The 20,072-nt window shown below is 40.7% G+C and overlaps 1 protein-coding gene across 1 annotated transcript in view; it reads right to left on the bottom strand.

Annotated features, from left to right (window-relative positions):
• Positions 1 to 1,962: 1,962 nt before the first annotated feature.
• Positions 1,963 to 20,072, bottom strand: part of LOC118419427 (relaxin receptor 2-like) — a 29,599-nt gene continuing 11,489 nt past the window's right edge. The window contains exons 2-5 of the mRNA XM_035825794.1: positions 13,833 to 13,952; positions 5,178 to 5,309; positions 2,561 to 2,656; positions 1,963 to 2,078 (exon numbers count right to left, since the gene is read on the bottom strand). Of these exons, the coding sequence (XP_035681687.1) occupies positions 1,963 to 2,078; positions 2,561 to 2,656; positions 5,178 to 5,309; positions 13,833 to 13,926 (438 nt within the window). The 5' untranslated portion in view covers positions 13,927 to 13,952. The remainder of the gene's footprint in view (positions 2,079 to 2,560; positions 2,657 to 5,177; positions 5,310 to 13,832; positions 13,953 to 20,072) is intronic.

The raw sequence follows: 20,072 nt of genomic DNA, 5'->3' as shown, positions 1-20,072 counted from the left end.
AGTTGACTATTGTGTTCTCTGACAGGCCAGACTTTGTGGAATTAGTTGAGTTCGAGCACCCGACCAATATTGAATTTAGCACTGTCAAATTGACACCCTCTATCAAGGCACAACCCCACCTGTCTGCACAACAGTCCTGGTGGTGTATCCTCTTCCTCCAGTAGAAAATAGAATAGAATACAATAATTAGTATTTTCTTTGTGTAATTTCATGTACTACCACCCAGAGTAAAAGGAAGATCCTTTTTGTTTGTTGATTAGAAAAAAAGCCACACCTGATTACATATATTCTTGTACAACCAACCTGAATGAACAATTCACAACATAGTGTAACGTTTGTACTAGTAGATTTGCCCTTGAAAATCTGTACTATCATATAACGTTACTATGGAAGAGAACTACTGTACACTTTTCACCGATAATTAGTAGAATCATATCATAATGTTTAATTAGTAGAATTGTAAGATATACTCTGTATTCTTTCTTTTTTCGTTGCAGTTTAAAGTTGGCCATACAAAATTGACTGTACTTTTTGTCGTGTCAATAAAGCTTGATGATACAATACTAGTACTGTCTCATCAGTCACTGCAAAGCGCAACAATATTCCATGCATGCGCTCCCACTTACCGCGGCATTCTGACGCTACGGTATCGCTTATCCAGACACTCTAAACGTGGGTAAATCAAACAAAAACTACACAATAACGACGACAAGTTACCCAAATTTGTTACTGCGTTAATTTGTGTATTGTTGCCAATTTTAAGATAAACAGTACAATTTTTCACTTACTTTTAACGGACTTCTTCCCGGCGACATATATGTACTCCCAGCCGCTAAGTTGAAAAACCCTTCCTCCTTGGCTGTACCCGAGCTGACCAATCAGGTCATCGCTTCCGCTAAGTGTCGGGCGCATATTGGTTCCCTTCTAAATTCAATTAGCCACAATGCACAGCTGCAGGTAAACAGCTTACGTCACGCGCGGAAACGTCCATAACCATATATGGTGCAACGGACGCACGTGCAAACGTGACCATATATGGTTACACGCGCGAAACGCGAGCTCGGTGAAAATATGCGTAGATACCCCGCCAAATTGGCTTTTAAATGATTTTGAAGTGACGTTTGGCCAAAAATAATACCGGGGTCCTTTTAATAAGTATCTCACGCAGTATCATACCAACTTTCAAGTCATCTGGACGTAATACCTGGGCACGGGAGACATGAATATACAGCCGGGCCAGAAAATGACCTTAAAACATCCCTAAAATCATTGTAAAGGTATCTATCAAAAAAATGAGAAAAACGGGTCTGGGTATTGGCCCACTGTACCCTTGTGCCAAATTTCAGGCCATTGGTTCAGGAACGACGGAGAGGAATCACTTTAAAGGTCGCGACAGGAGAAAGAAAGAAAGAAAGAAAGAAAGAAAGAAGAAACAGTATGAAAACAATATTTTCACTCGAAGCGTACCTACGGTACGCGGAGTGAAAATAATAACACGGTAAATATGTTAGCCCACCAGGTCAGCAAGTACTTGTATGTGTGACCCATACGTGAGGCCACAATGGCAACATAGATGTGCACGTTCATGTAAAATCTGAAAAGTGATCGGCCATCTGTGATGTGTGTTGTGGGTGTGTATTGTAAAGAAAATGCTGGCAAGTATTCCATGCCTCATCTGTATTGTAAGTAAATCTTACTCACAGGTATGTCAACACCGTGTACTCGATAAAGGAGAAGTCCGGTAGACGTTTGATGTTGTTGTCTTGCAAATATCTGTAAAAGGTATCAAAGGAATGACCCGCCATTTCCAAACCTAATCAAGAAGTCGTCAAAAACTGAACTGTTCATAGTCGGACTGTTTATAAGGTTTGGCGGCTGACGATGCATTTTTTTTGGCATTAAAAAACGTGAAAATCACTTAATTGAATACCACTGTAGAAAAAGGACAGACAACATGTCAGCTTACAGTCTGGTGACGTTGTGAGAAATGTCGTCTGGAACTGCTGAGAGATTCTGTCCGGCACAGCTGACATTTGTTCCCTCCGAACAAGTGCATACCGCTGGGACTTCCGGCAACTCTGACAGGAGACAGGTAACATTCAAGTTATGGTGGTCGGTTTATAGTGACTGAAGCCACTTGATAGTACTATATGTATATAAAAAGCAACTTTACCCATTGCCCAGGCAATATGTTGCTCACGGTACGCGGTCTCCAGCCGTCGCCATTGCCATGTGAATTGTCTAGTCTGTTTGGGGAGCGAGTGGCTAAAGATGGAAATGCTTATTGATAATCCACAAATGCTTCGATACATCCTTATACTTTCTGAGTGTCACAAAATTGAGTCGGGAGATTCCATATTTCCTTCCAAACATTATTCCATAAAACTGTCTACAGTCTAACAAGGATGTATCTTCCAAATCTTTGCTTTGAGAATTACGCATCTGTGCTTAACCGGCACAAGAAGACTATATTCCATTATCTCTGTACAGGCATCCTAAATATTCTCCCGTTTCTACTGCAATGGAAACTATAGTTAGTAGCAAATACAGCATTCCTCACCACACCAGTCCGGGTAGTACGACAGGTCGTCACCAGCTGACCAGGTGTAATAAAAACTCTCTTCGTCAAAGATGTCTCCTCCACCCGTGTTGTCACCTGATTCATGCAAACAGAATGTCACATTCATTAATCATAGGACACTGTGCAAAGAATGCAAACTGTCCATAAACACACTCTATCTACATGTCATACATTGGATATTCCTTTTAACCAAGATGGCAAAGAATGGGCCTAACGTGTAAATGGTTAACAAAACCAATGGACGCCCGATCTGTCCTCAGGCGTTCCGGAAGATGTGGTTTGGAGCTGGACAAATCCATGTACATGAGTTTAACATGGCACAAACTACGAATGTCAGGTCTACTGCTACAGTTTCTTTTTACTTGGTAACTAACAAGTAGATAATATTTGTGATTTATGTTTAGATAGGCGATGAACTGATGGCGTTGAACTGGGGCGTCTATGTTCCAAGAAACGAGCTTTTAGTGATCGCTCCGTTTCACCGATGTAGGTCTATCTGAAGAAGCTCGACGTGCTCGACCGAACATTTACAGTGAGCCTTTCTTCTGTTGTGTTGCAACAACGTTTAAACTTTTTTTAACATTTGTGATTGAAAAAAAGGAAGAAAGAAAACTCACAAATCTAATTTGAACTTGAACGTGCTTTTGTGATTTGAACATGACTTTGCTGTCCCGTACAAACATACACATTTAGATTTATAGGTCCGACTCCTCTTCATATTAGAGGTTCACGATTCTAAGAGCGTATGCGCAGCAAAAGGCACTGTGGGTAATGTGCCAAAGGTGAAGACCCCTAAATTGTAAACAGTTCTTATAACAATTTTTTTGCTTATTTCTTTGGGGACTTCGCCTTTTACATATCACCCACTATGTACTTATCACCGTTAACCTCTTTACTCATCAAGTCAGGATTGTGTCTGTGACGTTGCTTAAGATTTTATAGCTTGCCAGAAACGTAGGCCTTGATTAATCTCTAAGCAGATCCTACGGAAGCATAAGATATATTAAAAGCTGCCAGAGGCCGGGAGTGAAGCCGGCCTAGGAGTGTGTTTGGCTGCCGGGGAAAAATGTACACCTATTGTCTGACCACACTCCTACTTGGCCAGTTTGGTACTATCTTATGCCATGGTAGCATCTGCTTGGAGATCAGGTCTTGATGGAAATGAACATGCATGCACAGCCTAGCCAAAAGGAACGAAACACACAAGGGCCCTTGCAGACGATCGATGCCCGCCCGCAGACATTCATTAAGTTCCACTTAGCAGATCGTTAATCAAACGTCGTTACCTGAGACTCTTCTGACATTGTAACTGATAAAAGATGTCGACAGGGAACGGTTTTCACGGAGGTGATATATATATGTATATACGTGACAGCTGATATTAATCTTCTCGATGTGGGAACCATCTGTCAAATACAAAAACTGAAGTGTCTCTCTCCACTCGGTACCAGTAGAAATGTTGTCATGGCGATATTGCTTCCTGGTGAGCAAACGTTGTGAGTGAACTGTTGACTGGATGTTACATGACTTTGAATGGTGAACAAATGTAGTCAAATTCAAGTAATTGCCATAATGCCGTTTATCTCGGTCTCTAAAATAGAACATGCTTTCCAGACCCACACGTTTTGATATTATTCATTATCACCACAGACCTCCCTGTAGGAAGGTGATAGTGCTAAAGACGTACTACTTCAGTGAATTTGTATTTCCCCACTGACGACTTGATGACAGATACTGCGCTCGTACATTAAGCGATATAAGAAGAATTGTGTCTAGAATGATTTTACTTCCTCCAAGGAATTTCGGAGACGATCTGCGCGAAGAAACGCTTTGCAAACGCATCAGTCAATGTCAATTTGCACGATGAATGTGAAATGTTGTAGCCCCGTCATGTACTCGGCTGCGTTTCCCCTTTGTGCCAGTTGAAATTGTATAATATTTCAATGTGCTTTTCCTTATCTGCTCTTCCTACCATGCGAAGTTTTACTATTAATCTAAGATTGATGAGATTGCATCATCAGTTGTAATGAAAAGTACATAATGTAGTAGAATTTGTCTCCTGTTAGCCATTAACATCTGACACGGTTTCGTAATGTACTGTGCTCAAGATCTTCCTACTCTGAGCCGTTCCCGTGTGCAATTTCGCCCGAAGACAAGCTGTTTTTCACTCGAGCCCGTCACGGTTATGGCCCCTGCGTGGGTCCAAATAACATATTGATAATGATACTGTAAGTGTAAGACATTACATGGCAGCTGTGAATCTTCCAGCTGTGTCTCACATGTATCTACGGTTTACTTTTACCCTTTACAAAGTTAATGGTAGCTTTATTGACTTAATGCATTGTACGTGATGAGCATAAAGTTTTGTCCCAATGTTGCTGAACTACAAACAACCCATATGGAGGTCGGGTTTGGAATTGTTTAACTTTTTAGTTGTAGTCCAACCAATTAAACCAGGATTCTATACAAATAGATCAGATATAGCGTTACTATATCTATAACATTTATGCAGTAAAAACAAGAATGTATAATGACAAAGGAAAAGACAAACATTTTAGAATATGATGTTCAATGAACAAAGGAAAAAGGAACTTACTACAGTCAACTTCATTCTCGTCATATCCATTGTCGCAGTCCGTTACGTTGTCACACCAGAGGTGCTGGTCCAGACAGGTGTTGTCGGCATCTTCACAGGAAAACTGACCCGGTGGGCACTGGCCATCAGCACCTGGGGAACAATACAGACAGGAATTGGTCGGTTACTTTCAAATGTCTGTGTGCCATTAACTAAATACTTTATTTTCCGAGTTTATTGTCCGAAAAGTTTCACAAAGCCGTTAGGGGTTCAAACTTGTTCTCTGTTCATGTTCATCTACTGCTCGAAAATCATGAACATAGCATGTTCAAGTCACGAGAATTCATTTCGCTATAATACCCCAGTGACGTGACCTTTGTCTTCCCGAACAATAACCACATACTAATACTGTAAATGCAGAAATGTTCGCGGTGGATTTATGTTCGCGGTTTTCGCGTTGGCCATTTCACCGCGAATTTAAAACCACCGCGAACATTTTTCCATGGCATTAAGATACTACAGTGCATGGTGCTACCGCGAAATTAAAACCACCGCGAAAATTCCATTTTCCCGCTACCGCGAATTTAAATCCCCGCGAACTTAAATACATTTACATTATGTTACTGTATAATATCACAGTCTTGTCGACAGGCTTCAGAACGAACGGATTCGAACAAGAAAATATTTCAATGTTAACCCAAACTCCAACCAGGACTGAAGCTGAAGAAGTGTGTTCATCAGTGCTAGTTCTTCAAATCATATCGAGAATAGCACCGGTCAAGCAATATCGGCTGTGAGGTATGACCGCTTAGCCATACCAGCTCTCATATATATCGACAAAAAGACTATCATGTGGCGGTTGGAAGATTAAACGTATGGCTAATCTTACTTTCAAACATTGACATCCCCATGATGCGCAAGTATCATACCAAAAGTACCGCAATGGACGACATAAATCCGTCTGTCTGCCTAACCGACCAGATACCCCATACAGAAGGCATTTTGTCCCGAGATAACAGTTGTTAGTTCTTTGTGCCTATACTTCTCAGGAGATTGCCATCTACGGTGGAGTCTACTATTTATGTTTCTTAAAGACACAAACTTTGGGACGCGCTCGCTGCATTGCAGAGATAGATCTGCCTAACCGACCAGATACCCCATACAGAAGGCATTTTGTCCCGAGATAACAGTTGTTAGTTCTTTGTGCCTATACTTCTCAGGAGATTGCCATCTACGGTGGAGTCTACTATTTATGTTTCTTAAAGACACAGACTTTGGGACGCGCTCGCTGCATTGCAGAGATAGCCGGAGGCAGGAGTTGGGGCTTAGAGTGCGGGGAATAGTCGTGAATCTTACCAACGTGAGATAAGGAGCACAGTGGGGTTACTGTTATAGACTGTCATGCGGATCCCCTTGACAAAAATAGCTATCTTTTTGTAAATACGCCGGGAAGCCATATCTCTGAAAGATGCCACCGCTAAGTTTCCCCTAAATAACGGTTAAATAACTGAGAAAGTAAACATCGCGATCGATTTAGTAAGCTAGAATTTCAGTGCATTAAGTTATGTGTGGTGATTTTTTTATGACGATGATGATCTTCGTGTACAGACAAACAATAGCATTGTATGGAACCAACTGGATGCCTGAATCCAACACTGTCCCAAACTGTTGTTTGTTTCTTGATATACATATATACAGTGGAGCACTAACTTGGAATCGTTCCTTCTATATCATTCATATCGAGCAATAAAATCGGTGTAATTAAATGGTAGTGTTTAACATTAACCTAGAGATCTACTTTATATCTACATTTACATTACAATAGACGGTTGATACTGCACTGTGTATTGGGCACTGTGCTTTATTCAGCACCTTAACCACGTAGGGTAAGGCACTTTTTAAATACATTTTCTTGTAATGGTTGCAGTTTCCTTGATCTTAGTTAGAGCAAGCTGCAAGGAGGCTTCAAAAAACCTCCTTGGTTAGAGCTATGTATAGAACAGCAAAAAATGTCAATCACAATGGTGGCAATGTTAATATTTGTGGCATTGATCTGAGCAGCTGAGTCTTTTCCGCTTTCTGCTTTGTTTGATAGTTTATTTTTGTCACAACGTAAGTAATTTTTGTATATTATTCCCCGTAGAAACGATTAAATCTATCTGATTGATGTTCAGCGAAATTTGTCTTGAAGCTTAAAACGTTTGATTGTTGATTTCCATAATCAGCGTCAACGATACCAGCAGACAATTAGAGAAAACAAGATTGTTATCATGTTTAAGACATGGCAGTGTCAACGTAAGAATATCAAATTAGAATTAGAGTTCCACGACCTCATACCTTCGCCAATAATGTACAGTTACCCTTTTCGAGTGACGTATTATAAAAATTAATTTTTCTCGTTTATTGTACAAATATAAGGCCCTCATTTTGCATAATCATATCTGTTTACCATGCACCTAAGTAACAGAGGTTGTTCAAAGTATGAGGGTCTTATCTGAGCAAAGAAGCATCTATGTGGCATTTCCGAATCAATTATGTAGATATCGTGGTTTAATGTGTGGGGCCTACATACATGTGAAGTATCTAATTGTGTATAGAGAATAAAAATGACAGGACAAAATTGTCCAAGTTTCCGATGGTGATGTAATTGTTGCATCTGTGTTATATACGTGAATAATGCATGTATATCACTCACTCGCCCACAGGCATGTATATACAAGTATAACAATATTTGATGTATTAGTAGCAGCGATACCTAGCTGCATTGTGGAATGTAACAAGTCAGTATTATCCAGAAAAAAAGGCAACAGACGGTAACCCAAACACCAGCTGTGATATTGGCTGTAAATAATAATCCTGTTATCCTGCACCAATTTTATGTTGATAACGTCTTAGGAAATCAAAGGTTCTTTCAAAGTAGTACATGGCTAACGTTATGCACAATTTCTGTTTTTCTGTTTAAACTTTCATATACTTCTATCTTCTCTCCATCTAGCTAAACTTAGCTTCAACAATATTCTAACCATGCTTTACAGACATTGGAAGATACGCTGGTCTAATCTAATTCCGTTAATACCTCAAGAAATTGTGTTTGTCAAAGACAGATCGGAAACATTCTATGATTTCCCCTGTGTCTTCTTCGAGGAAATCTACTTTATTTAGACACGCAGGCTGTATTCTGCAATTCCCCACAACACATGCTAAAAGACAGGAAAGTACATTGTTTGATAAATTGACTCACAAGCCATAGCCAATATAATTAGTGCAAGTTCTAACTGTAAGGCCATGTTGAATTGATTAGATGCCAATAGGATGACACCCGTGGGCGCATCAATTTTCGGCCGTTATAAAAAAAATAGTTTTTAACCATACTGTAAATGGTATAAAGCAGCAGCAAAATAAGTAGATAGGTTTGGACGAAAATATGGGAAACGTATACTAATACCATTTAATGTATAATAAGGTCAATTGAAATGTCAAAGAAGAAAGTATCAAAGAATAAAAATGAAGAATCTATTGTTCGGTTCAGTTGACTTGTTTAGCCTTCCTGGCCACTTAGATCTATAATGAACCGGAGACAACATAATTCCGTGAAATATCTAGAGCTATTTTTTTCTAAATCTTATCAAAATGTGTCTCACATTTGCAAGATACTTGCATTGTGATGTTCATCTTTAGCTAATTTCCATATCATAAGTATGAAATTCCAATCATTATTTACTTAAGAATAATTTTTGCATCAATTATGCAAATTAGGGTCCTACTAACCTTTATCACATATGCAACATATATTGAATCTATGATATGGTAAAACTAATGTTTCTTTTCTTATTAATCATGGATGTTATATGTTTGAATAGCTTTATCATTGGCACCTTTGGTTCATTAGGCTCACTGATTATGCAAATTAGAACTATTTCCATGTAAAGAAAAATGAAAGCAGTGATCTTTAGGGGCTGTATGATATTTATGTAACAGGGGAGGGTTCGTGCATAAGAGGTCTGTTCAATAACAAATTCCCTGAACCCCACCTTAGCTCAATCTTTTCTCTGAACAATGGAATTGTACTGTACGTTCAATACGTCATGGCCGAACATATTTTGTAATATTTCATAGCAAGGATACATAGAATATAGCGAAGTTATAATGCAAAAAATGACCATATAACCTCTAAATGTTTACAATATGAAGCCTTAAAAAGCAGAGCAACAGTCGTTGTTTCTTGTAGTCGCTGAAACGTCGAAATATCGGGTAATAACATTTTTCTATCTAAGAGACACAAATTCATCCCACACTCACGACTATTTATAACATGATCAGCTATTTCCCACTACTAAATATTTCAGGCTGCGCATGTCTCATGCGTGGAAGTGTTATCATAGCTATTTCTGCGGAAATATTCCCCAATTTGTTGCGGAATAACTTGCCGTATCCGGGACTCGATTCTATCAAATCAAGCATGAGATACAACCAGTGTCTAACGTTAGTATTTCTTTTTTAGTTTCGAGGCGAAATCCCATCTTTGCTGGCTGAAGTACAGGCTGAATGCACCGTGAGAATAGTGGATATTTTGACATAAATTGATTATGACACATACTTTAGCCATGGTACGAACAGTGAGCCTAGGAGTGAGCCAGACCACCACCTAACTTATTTCGTATTCTACCCGCAGCCAGTTTGATGTGTGTCCAAACGGAACCCAGCGACACAGGGCTTTACTTTGCACCATCATCCATCTTCATAGCACAAGCGAATCGAAAATTCTTGGAATTTGGTTGCGGAAATCAAATGCGTGCCTTAGTGTATGAATGTTGCATGTCTTTGTGAGTTCTTCAGGATAGGTTCCCCCTATTGGTGCCCCTCACATTCGTGCAAGTGTACTTAACTTCTTCATACTCGTGTTAACCCGCATTGCCAAAGTAAGATTTAGGAAATAAAATTCTGTGTCTCCCGCGAAAACCTACCGACCTTTGCCTCTCTTTCTCGCTCAAACCCAAGGAGCCCCACAATATTGCCTATTGAGACGTACCTTAAGTATCACATTCAGACTTATTTCGTACTTTCTTATTGGAAGTGGTAGACGGATCTTGTTTGCATACTTTAATATAATTATAGACATTGTGAAAAGGAGTATCACTGCCAGTGTCCCTAAGTTTTCGCTTGTGTACAATCAGGGAGACCGTTACCCGATACATATTTATCGTGGACATTGTTGCCACGAGAGGGCCAGGAAACGAAAATGGTATGAAAACCTACTAACCCATGTGTTAGAGCTTCCATGATTGTCCATTTGTATAAGGATGTTTGAAAGGATTAAAACATTCTGTACTGATTAAAACATTCTCTTAATCTACTAGGACCTTTTCATCACATCTGACTGTGGGCACGGCTAGGCCGTAACTATTGTCCTCCTTTGCAGATCTTGAAGGTGCGACCGGCGTTTCTTTTCATTTGGGACGAGCTGATTAGCGATTTTACGGTGGGCCAGGTACTCTAACGCCGAGGGAGATCGCGTGCCCAGCATTAGAGAACATGGTTCTTCTTGAAACTGCAAATCAGCGGCGAGACTACGTGAGTATAATTGTGGAAATAGAAGAAAACTAATGAGAAATTATGTACATATACGGACGAAAACTGTCTACACAAACGAATCTTTCTCTATACCCTAAAGCGCCCCAGTAAAGTAGAAATTATGTTCGAATCCTTGCATTATATCCACTTGGGTATCATGTATCTTTAAAGTATGTCTGGCCGAATGCATCGCAAGCAGGAATCAAACTTCCATGAATTTCTGATTCAGTCGAGTCTCGCCAGCTCTCCTGATAAAAAAGCAATCTCATCACAGGTTCATGGAGAAGGATTGGAGAGGCGCCATCATTCTTACAGCAGCGGCGTGACCTTCCTTTCAGGGTTCTCTCATGTCCGGGATGTGTGGACTCAGTCGTGTGGAGAAACAAATCAGGAGACGGTGGAGATACGACATAAAAGCTAATGATCCGATCGGGATCGCATTTCAACTAATAGGAAAAAACACAAGATAGTCCAACCACTGTTTTGCAACCAAGTTTGCTATGATTACAAGTCTACTTGAGAGGATTTTGGTTATCCTACTTGAGAACCATTACAGAGTGCTTGATTGAGCACAGTGCTTTCTTCGCGCAATAAAATACTATAAAGCTGGTATATCAAGAACTTGGCCTGAAATTGTTTTGAAGCATCGTCCGGAGCGAACTCATACATACGGTGACAGGGATGCCGTATTTTGTCGAAAGAAAGTAAAAGTCACTAAAGCGTATATTTTCAGGGGTTCATTATACGAGTAATTGTTTTTTTGTTGTTGTTTTCTAACTTAACCTGCGTGTATACCATGCCGGGTAAGAGCCAGTAGATATGACACTTCTCTCATCCCGTTTCTGACAAATTCCAAAAAAGAGGTAAACAACAAAAAATTCCACCGAGAAATAAACAATAGATACATAAATGCAATGTACTTTGAAAACTTTGCTTAACACAATCTTCTATTTGCCGCCCAGATGTGTGCATACATAAGTTAAGACGCGTTTCATGTTCCTATCCTGTTGTCAGTAACGACAACGTGATTGATGGCGAGCTTTCTTCCCAGCTTATGGTGGCTTCCCATCAGGTCGTTATCGTGTTTGTAACAACGTAGTTTTAATTGCTTCCATAATTTACAGTGCTACGTTTTACCCATTACCCATTATAATCCAGAGGGTATGATAGCGGTGGCGTTACCGGGGGAGTCCTCAGCAGGCGGAATCATTGGAGGCGGACGGCTCTCCCCAGTGACATCTTGTCTACACACATGGCACTGCTAATTAGTGCGAGAGCAGGAGGCTAATTAAAAGGTAACTTTGATGCTTTGTCAAAACTCGCATGGAATACAAATGACTCCTCAAGTTTTGTGGGCTTCATTTTTATGGTTATCTACAGGATAGGATGTTTTGGGAGTCCATTTCTTTGTTTCCTTCATCTTCTTCCGTTCCAAACAAATGATGCCAATGAACGACCTGGACCAGACGGCTGCCACCATGGGTCCGGGAGGTGCAGCGCTGGTGGTGTTGGATTACATTTTGTGGCAGGACAGAGCTGAAGGGGCTGGTCACAACTTTTTTGAGTAAAAATAGTCAACGCAGTAGTCTGTTAGACCATATGAAGTATTTGATACACAAATACTTTTTTCACATGGGTATATTGTTTTGAGAGAGAGAGAGAATATTGATTTGTATTGATGCAACCCTTTTTTTCATTTTAGAGCTTTTGAAGGTTTGAAATGACATTTCTATCGTAAAAGTAACACCAAGCCATTAAGAATAAAAGTACATGTCGTCAATAACTGGCATTGAAAGCTACATTAAAGTCTGTAGAACGATGTGGGACAAAAAAAACTTGTTGACTGGATCTAAAAGGTCAGGATTGCCCTTTTTACACCATCATTGATGAATATACCAAACCCTTTGCTTCCGGTCGTTCTAAGATGAACATTGTCTCATTACGTTTTCATGGCAATTTCAAAAGGCTCCGGAAACAGACATTATTTCCCAACAGAATTTTGATAGGACACGTAAAGCTTATATGAGTAAAGTAGATAATACATGCACTATAAGAAGGAAGGGATTTGCAGAGGAGAAACGAAGGCAACGGAAGACTGAAGCACCAAAGACACACCAAGAACACAGCACCATATGAACAGAGCATCCAAATCTAGAAATTGACTCTTAAAAAACGTAAGCCACGTTAGAAGCCAGAACAGATGGTCTTCTGAGACTGGACTACCAAAGTTAAGTGAAGTGATTCTGAGGGTTTATTAGGGTTTATCAAAACACATGTGTTTACATATGCACTGCAGCTGCGGCCTGGAACCAGACTGGACTGCAGTACATGCCAAAACCATTCAATATTCTGAAGTCAGAAACATGGTACCCCCGAGAATGATTAAACATGTTTCTGAGGACCGGATTCCCTTTTGTTATGCTTAGTCAAGATCCCCGAATTGGTGATATATTGCAATATTGTAAATTTGATGAATCAACGCTATTCTTTTATCAAAAGTTTTATTCAATGAACTGATCATAATCAGATTTCGTTGTAGCTGTGTTAAATCGTTATCAAATAAAAAATGAAATGAAATGAAATTAACTGGGTCATCAGCCCAGCCTACAGATTCCAGTCTGATGCCAAACATCGCTCCACCCCTGGAGACATCCACGATGGGCTACAGCTAGGTGTTGACCTTTAGCTTACAATCAATAGAAACGTGCCGTTAGACACCATTTAATATGACTGTTGTTAGGAGAACCAATTGATGTTGTGATATTGGATGCGGCTGATCTCTGTGACATGCTCCAATCGAGGTTATGAAAAAGACGGAAACATTGAATTTGCTCTCGGCCCGTCCTTAAATGACTGGGGATGGACCACCAAGAAAGGCAATGGTCAATATTTGCATAAAGTAATTGGGCTTAACTCTAAGGGGTCTAGCTAATGATGAAATATAGGCATGTTTCATTCACAATAACGTCTTGTGATTTTTTTCAGTGTCTCGAACCAATCATTTCAGCAATACAGAAAACCATCTTAACGCTAACGACACAAACACAGCATCTTCTTATTGCTTAGAGTTAATCTTTTTCTGGAAACTATGGACGTGGTACATACCTAGTAAAAGTAAGCTCCAGGCGAAGAGAAGAATGTGAACGGAGACCGCCCGTCGAATCGCCATGGCTTCAGTCTTTCGTTCCATGCTGAACATCCGCTAACGTCCGCTTGGTTCCACACCTAAAATGGGTAACAAAATGCATGCATAAGACCCTCCCTCCATTGATTTCTGAGTGCATGAGGCCCTGTGGCATATGCTACACGATCATGGATACAAACATTTAAAATTGTGGAGCCAGGTCGATCGAGGTCTGCTAACGCCCTAGATAGGGATAGATGTTCCTGAAGATCTTACCTTCTGCTGCTGCCGCTAATAGGGCCCCGGGTGGTTACATCGTAGAGAACGCGCCACAGGATAAACTACTACCTAATTTACAGCCAGAACTGCACGGACATAACTCATCCACGAGTGGTGCTGAGAAGTGCCCCAGGATTCTACACCAACTAAAATCGTAGCGTGCAGCGAGCATATTTAAGGCATCCGGCAAACTACATCAACAAGGATGCAATTTAAGAACCAAATGAGCTCCAAAGCACCGGGAATTTCCATGAGGAAAAAGCATCGCTGAGAAGATTCCTGAAACTTTCTCTTAAAATTTCAATGACGGTCAATGTCCCTATATTCAAATGGTGCAAATTGTAGCTCAAATTGCCATCTTTTCAGGCACATCATTCTGCAGTATTTACAATCACTGATTGATGATGTACTACGACAGCCAATGTGTACATAAAAGATAGGCAATTAGTCAGAATAAAAGTATGCCTAGTCACGACGTCTACCCTGTTTTCCCGCCCAGCTCATCCATGTAAATAAGAAAGTCTATTTCATGGTTATCCCGGGGGCGCTCCACAGATGTGTATCAATGATAAGGGGTTTTGTAAGTCAACTAGTATCATAAGCAACAACTCAGTGTCACGGATCAATTGAAAAGCATAGTTCTATTCTAACCGTGGCTACTGGAGAAGTGAAGTGGAAGGAATATGCAGTTGAGGAGAAGGCAATGGAATGCTGGCCAGAGTAAAATGTTTGGAGGTTTGAACTCCATCTTGCTGCCACTGATAGATCAAATCTCTCTTGCAGGAGGGCTAAACCCACAAAACATTTTGTATAAGTCGCAGCGACTCAACGAAAGCGTGTGACATCTCGGCCTTGTGGATTTCATGATTAAAAAAATCAGCGATGTAAAATTCAACCGAATCGAAAACAACCAGCCCGTAACAAAGCCACAGCTTAGATCGGGGAGGTGACATTCACCCCATCAGGGCGAGAAATCACTAAAATAGCTACAGATACATGTAATGGTTTGGTGAACGCAATTACACAGATTTCACCACACTGACAGTAATTTCAGCACGGGGAAATTCAGACTTAAACAGATCTGATTGCTCTGTGCAACAGTAGAACTTGTTACAGTCCTATTTATCAGCCTAGACTGTGAATTGATTTTCGTCTGAGAAAATTGGACGACTGGATTGTGTCGATTCATCATCACAGACATGTGATGAATATTGGTAGTGCCAACATTGACCTCTGCTGTTCACACCGTGACCAGCTACGACATTCTCTCCAGGTCCATTTCCTCATTTGTCATTAACAGTGAACCATTGAGCCTGGCCGCAATCGGCTATGGGCTTCCAGTTGGGCGAGTGTCCGAAGACTGCTCAATGTCATCCGCACACCCTGCATACCAACTCACCCATGCCAGAAACAGCAAACCCTGCAACTTACGCGATTAGCTGGCTGACCTTCTGGAAAGTTCGCCGCTATCTTGTATGTTATTAGATCCAGGCCTGCACGGGCAATTGTTTCCTGGGGGCGGCGTGTTCCCTCGCGCAATTTGCCGAAATTGCAGGTTTCAACCTTTCGGAGGCCCACACCCCGCACGTGTACTATGAATACCAAATACAAGGAACTCTACGACGAGGCACTTTATCAAAAGTTGACCTTCATCTCCGCTCTTCAAAAGATCTTTGCTCTGCACTCCCACATGAGTTTCTGAGTAGGAATCTCAGACCTTTTCCTCTACAATATCCCTGACCTGGTTAATTGGTCGGCAGAACAGTACAATGTAGTTACTAACGTCAAATACCGATGAATGAACGAGAATTATATGTCATCTTCATCTTGAATCCTAGCCAGTCGGTTGCCCATTTAGATTATGAGGCCGTTCCTTGGTCGTAGTACGGGGCATGATATAATGTAAAATACCAGATAAACTAACGTTACGTGGCACCAGAGGAAATTTTAGTTTTGTAGTGTTTCTAATAAGTACTTGTAACATATGAAAGATACTCGGGTGGAACACATTCAAGTAGATACCAATTATGCAAATAAGGCCCTAACTTTCATAATTGCCGCGAAAATGCCACAATTCTTCACAGCCATTGATCACTTACATATACTTCCAACCAGTTCACGATCAGATGTAGGAGTTTGTCTTGTTACTATGCATATAGAGTGAAATAAGCTTTCATTTGTTTTAAATTTCATACAAATTGATCATAAAGTAACAGAAGCCAATTTGTGGCGCTTAATGTAAATTTTAGTTCTCGCGAGAGTTTCTACATCAAACGTCACAGGTATGACATTCAACCCTTCGAAAGGAACTTCATGATAAAGCCTTTTAGGTATTGTCCCGTAAAAAATCTTTCATCAGGTCCAGAACGAAATAAAAACGTTACATGTCATTTCATATAGAGCTGGATGATTCTATAGCGAGTTCTGAATCATTGAGCTCTCTCAAGTTGTCAAAGGACGGAGAAAATCACCAATGATGGCAACCAGTCATGTTCTTACCTTCTGAATGGGGGTTTCTTCATTTGATTCGATTCAATAGGTGCGCGGTGCGTTAAACTCAAACCGATGTATTTCAAGAAGAAGATGTGAAACGTTTTGACGTTCCACGGGTGCATATTTCTTACCGACAGTCGGTCTCAGAGTGCAATATCTGGTCGCTTTTTGAATAGAGCCTCTCCACGCAAACCATTGAAACCCTGGTAACAGAATGACGTATACGTAGACAGAAGAAGACAAACCCTCTCACTATCTGTTCCTGTTGTAGGTATATATATTTGTATATATTGTACCACTTATATGGACACTCAGATCGCCACCCATTTTGTTTATTAATGACTGAATGAATGAAGACCTATTGTACATATGTACCCACTGGGTTAAGTACAGGTCGCAACAGAATAATAGTTGACAGATACATGAAATATTTACAACGTCACCCAACACAACAATCTTGTTCTACTAAGTGGGTTCGACTTCTTCTCGCTTCTGATACTGATACTGAAAATGTAGGAACAGATAGGTTTTACAAACAGAGGTTTGTTTTGATTAATAAGGAATATGAATTAACATCTCTCAAAGCTGGGGCAATAAAGGGCTAGAAAGAGAAGTCTATGCAAAGCCTGAATGAAACCGCTCCCCACAAGACAACGCCCCCCGCACTGACTGCTATGTCACCTCAAGTACTATCATTTTGATTCCCAGCGGTTTAAAGATAATGATGACCTTAAAATTCTGTTCACGTCTAAGTAAGTACAGAAGTGCTGCTACCCTGCCATGATGGTAACCTTATGGAATGTATCGTTAACGACAGGCCCGCTCACATGGCATGCGCTGGAGACACACCATCCTATTCGCTATAAATCAACATGACCACTGGTGTGACGGCTGCTCAACGGACCGTGCGGAATATTTACTGCTTCTTTTCACATATAGCAGCCCTGTAGCGGAAATTGCTGTACGGGCTACATTAGATACCGTCTTTATCATGAAATGCGAACAGTGGATGCGTCTGTTTTTTCTTCCCTTTCTCATGCAGGGATGCTCGGAAAACAGTACAATATTCCGTTTTCACTGTGCATGAAAACCAATATCAATTAGAAAAAATATCCAAGGTGCTGTCCAAACTATTTATGAATCATAAGTTTCGAAAGCTTGCTGAAATTAACACGTGTGATGAATGATTATTCCAACCTTTGAGATAAGTGCATGCTTAAGTTCTTTTCCCACGCACTTGCGTGCGTTGCATGGTAGATATCATATCAGATTAATTTTCTCTGGTTTTAGGTTTATTACTTAAACTGTGGGTAATATTTCTACGTATGACCTTATCGTTTCATCACCTGACAAATTTTGTTTACTCTCATCTTGTGTTACATTGTATTATGATACTTGATTTCGTGTTAATGATGCTTCAGCCATTATATACGAGGGGCGTGCAATAAGTAATGGTTCTGACCCATTTTCAGTTGTCTGATCTAAATGAAATTTTGTATGTGTAATAATTCATATCTCTATGGGTTATGTTGCAAAAGACAGCTCTGAACTAATTGTGGTTTCTGATTTACTGGTGTTTGAACTTAGTCAGGTGCGAAATGGACCAGGTGTGAAATGGAACCAGTTGAGTGTCGCGCAGTGATCCGGTTTTTGTATTTGAAAGGACGCACACCAAAGAAGACTTTTGATGAAATAAATGAAACTTATGGTGATGATGCCCCATCATATGACCTTGTAAAACGCTGGCATCCTGAATTCAAACGTGGCTGGAAGTCTGTGGAAACAGCTCCCAGACCTGGTCGTCCCTCTTGTGCCATTGATGAGGCATCAGTTGGAGGACCAACCTGGGGTGTCCTACAAAATCGGTGTCCAGAGCTGCATCAAACGATGGGAGAAATGCATAACTCTGGGTGATTCCTATGAAGAGAAAGACTAATAACTGTGCCAAGTTTCATTAATCTCCTGCTATGGGAAATGGGTCAGGACCATTACTAATTGCACGCCCCTCGTATGTCTTCAATTCAATTACATCAACCACACTATGTGACCTTATTTTCTCCTTATGTAATATGTAGCCACACTTAATATGATCATTGAATATTAGTTCGTTATGTGGCCGACGTTTACATCTGGTCTCACTTGGATTGCTGTATTATCATTATCGTATCTTAGCTGATTGTGTTTATTTGCAAAATAAGCCAACAACATTGGTTTCACAAGCAGCTGGCATCGGTATAGTCTATGGGTGTTCATTTACCAATTCCTCTATTTCAACAATCTCAACATTCAACAGATGTGCAGGGAGCGTCATTTACTTTTAGAGACTTTCCCTCTTAACGTAGGTCCCGCATATTGTCATTCTGCCAGTATGGAGGACTCAAGCTTCAGGAGAGGACGACACTTTAGCCCATGATGCTATCTTAAGACGCGCCGTGTTGTCTGAGTGGTTCCTTTCTATCCGGCGGTGGAAGCCTCACGCGGCCATGGCCGATGACCCACCGCTATCACACCGCAACATGCATGCCCAGACTAATATCAAAACTACCCCATAAGCGGGATTAGAATTGCCGTGTTAAAAGATTGCAGTGGAACCAAAGCTCCCATTCATGTTTGTGCTGGCGTCCAAATTTCCTCCTGAATGGAGTTAGGGTCAATCACAATGTATTCTCTGAGTCGCATTAGGACCCTACTTTGGACGGGGAGAATATGAACATTTTCGGTGGCGTCACCATGTCTTCAAGTGCATTCTAAGGCCTGCTAAACCAAAAGCGACAGTACAAACGTGCAATTTTGTATTAAAATTAATTAATCAACTTTCTTTTTACTCTGGCAATGCTCCTTTAATTCAAGTAGCCACTCCAAAATACGCAGAAACTGACACCCCATCGAATGGCATAACATGTAGCTGGTACATGCTGAGTCTGACTATGCGAATAAGCATTCCATTATATATAGATACAGAGGCAACGTACGAAATGAGCTTACGCAAAATGTCAATAAGTATATACTGCATATGCGGTGATTTTGCAAACAAAATTGTAACAGCAAAATTGTATATTGACTGACCTTTCTCCGCGCAGGACCGGAAAGTTGATGAGGGCGAACGAGGAGGTTCTCTTTAGTACGGCACTCGACTTTCAAGTCTTTACCACACATATGGAGACTTTGTCGTCTTAGATGCTTCAGGCATTAGCAATGCACTAGAACAACTATAGTCATGTTCCTTTTGCTCAACTGGTAGTTGCCTCATAGATGAGCAACTGGTTCAAATTGTTTAGTAAACGAGAGTCCGCGTTGAAAACTGGGTAGGGCATGTTGGTTGGGGCTGCACCCGTATTTCGGAAGGGACGTCAATTGTGGGTCACGTATTTGAGGAGTACCTCAATCACAGCCAGGGGAAGGGCTGGCAACCCCACCTGGTAAAATACCCTGCCACAGAAACAACAAGG

The sequence above is a fragment of the Branchiostoma floridae genome, chromosome 7 (assembly GCF_000003815.2).
Source record: "Branchiostoma floridae strain S238N-H82 chromosome 7, Bfl_VNyyK, whole genome shotgun sequence".
NCBI classification, from domain to species: Eukaryota; Metazoa; Chordata; class Leptocardii; order Amphioxiformes; family Branchiostomatidae; genus Branchiostoma; species Branchiostoma floridae.
Note: the sequence above shows the minus strand (reverse complement) of the source record. Positions and strands in the feature narration are given on the sequence as shown.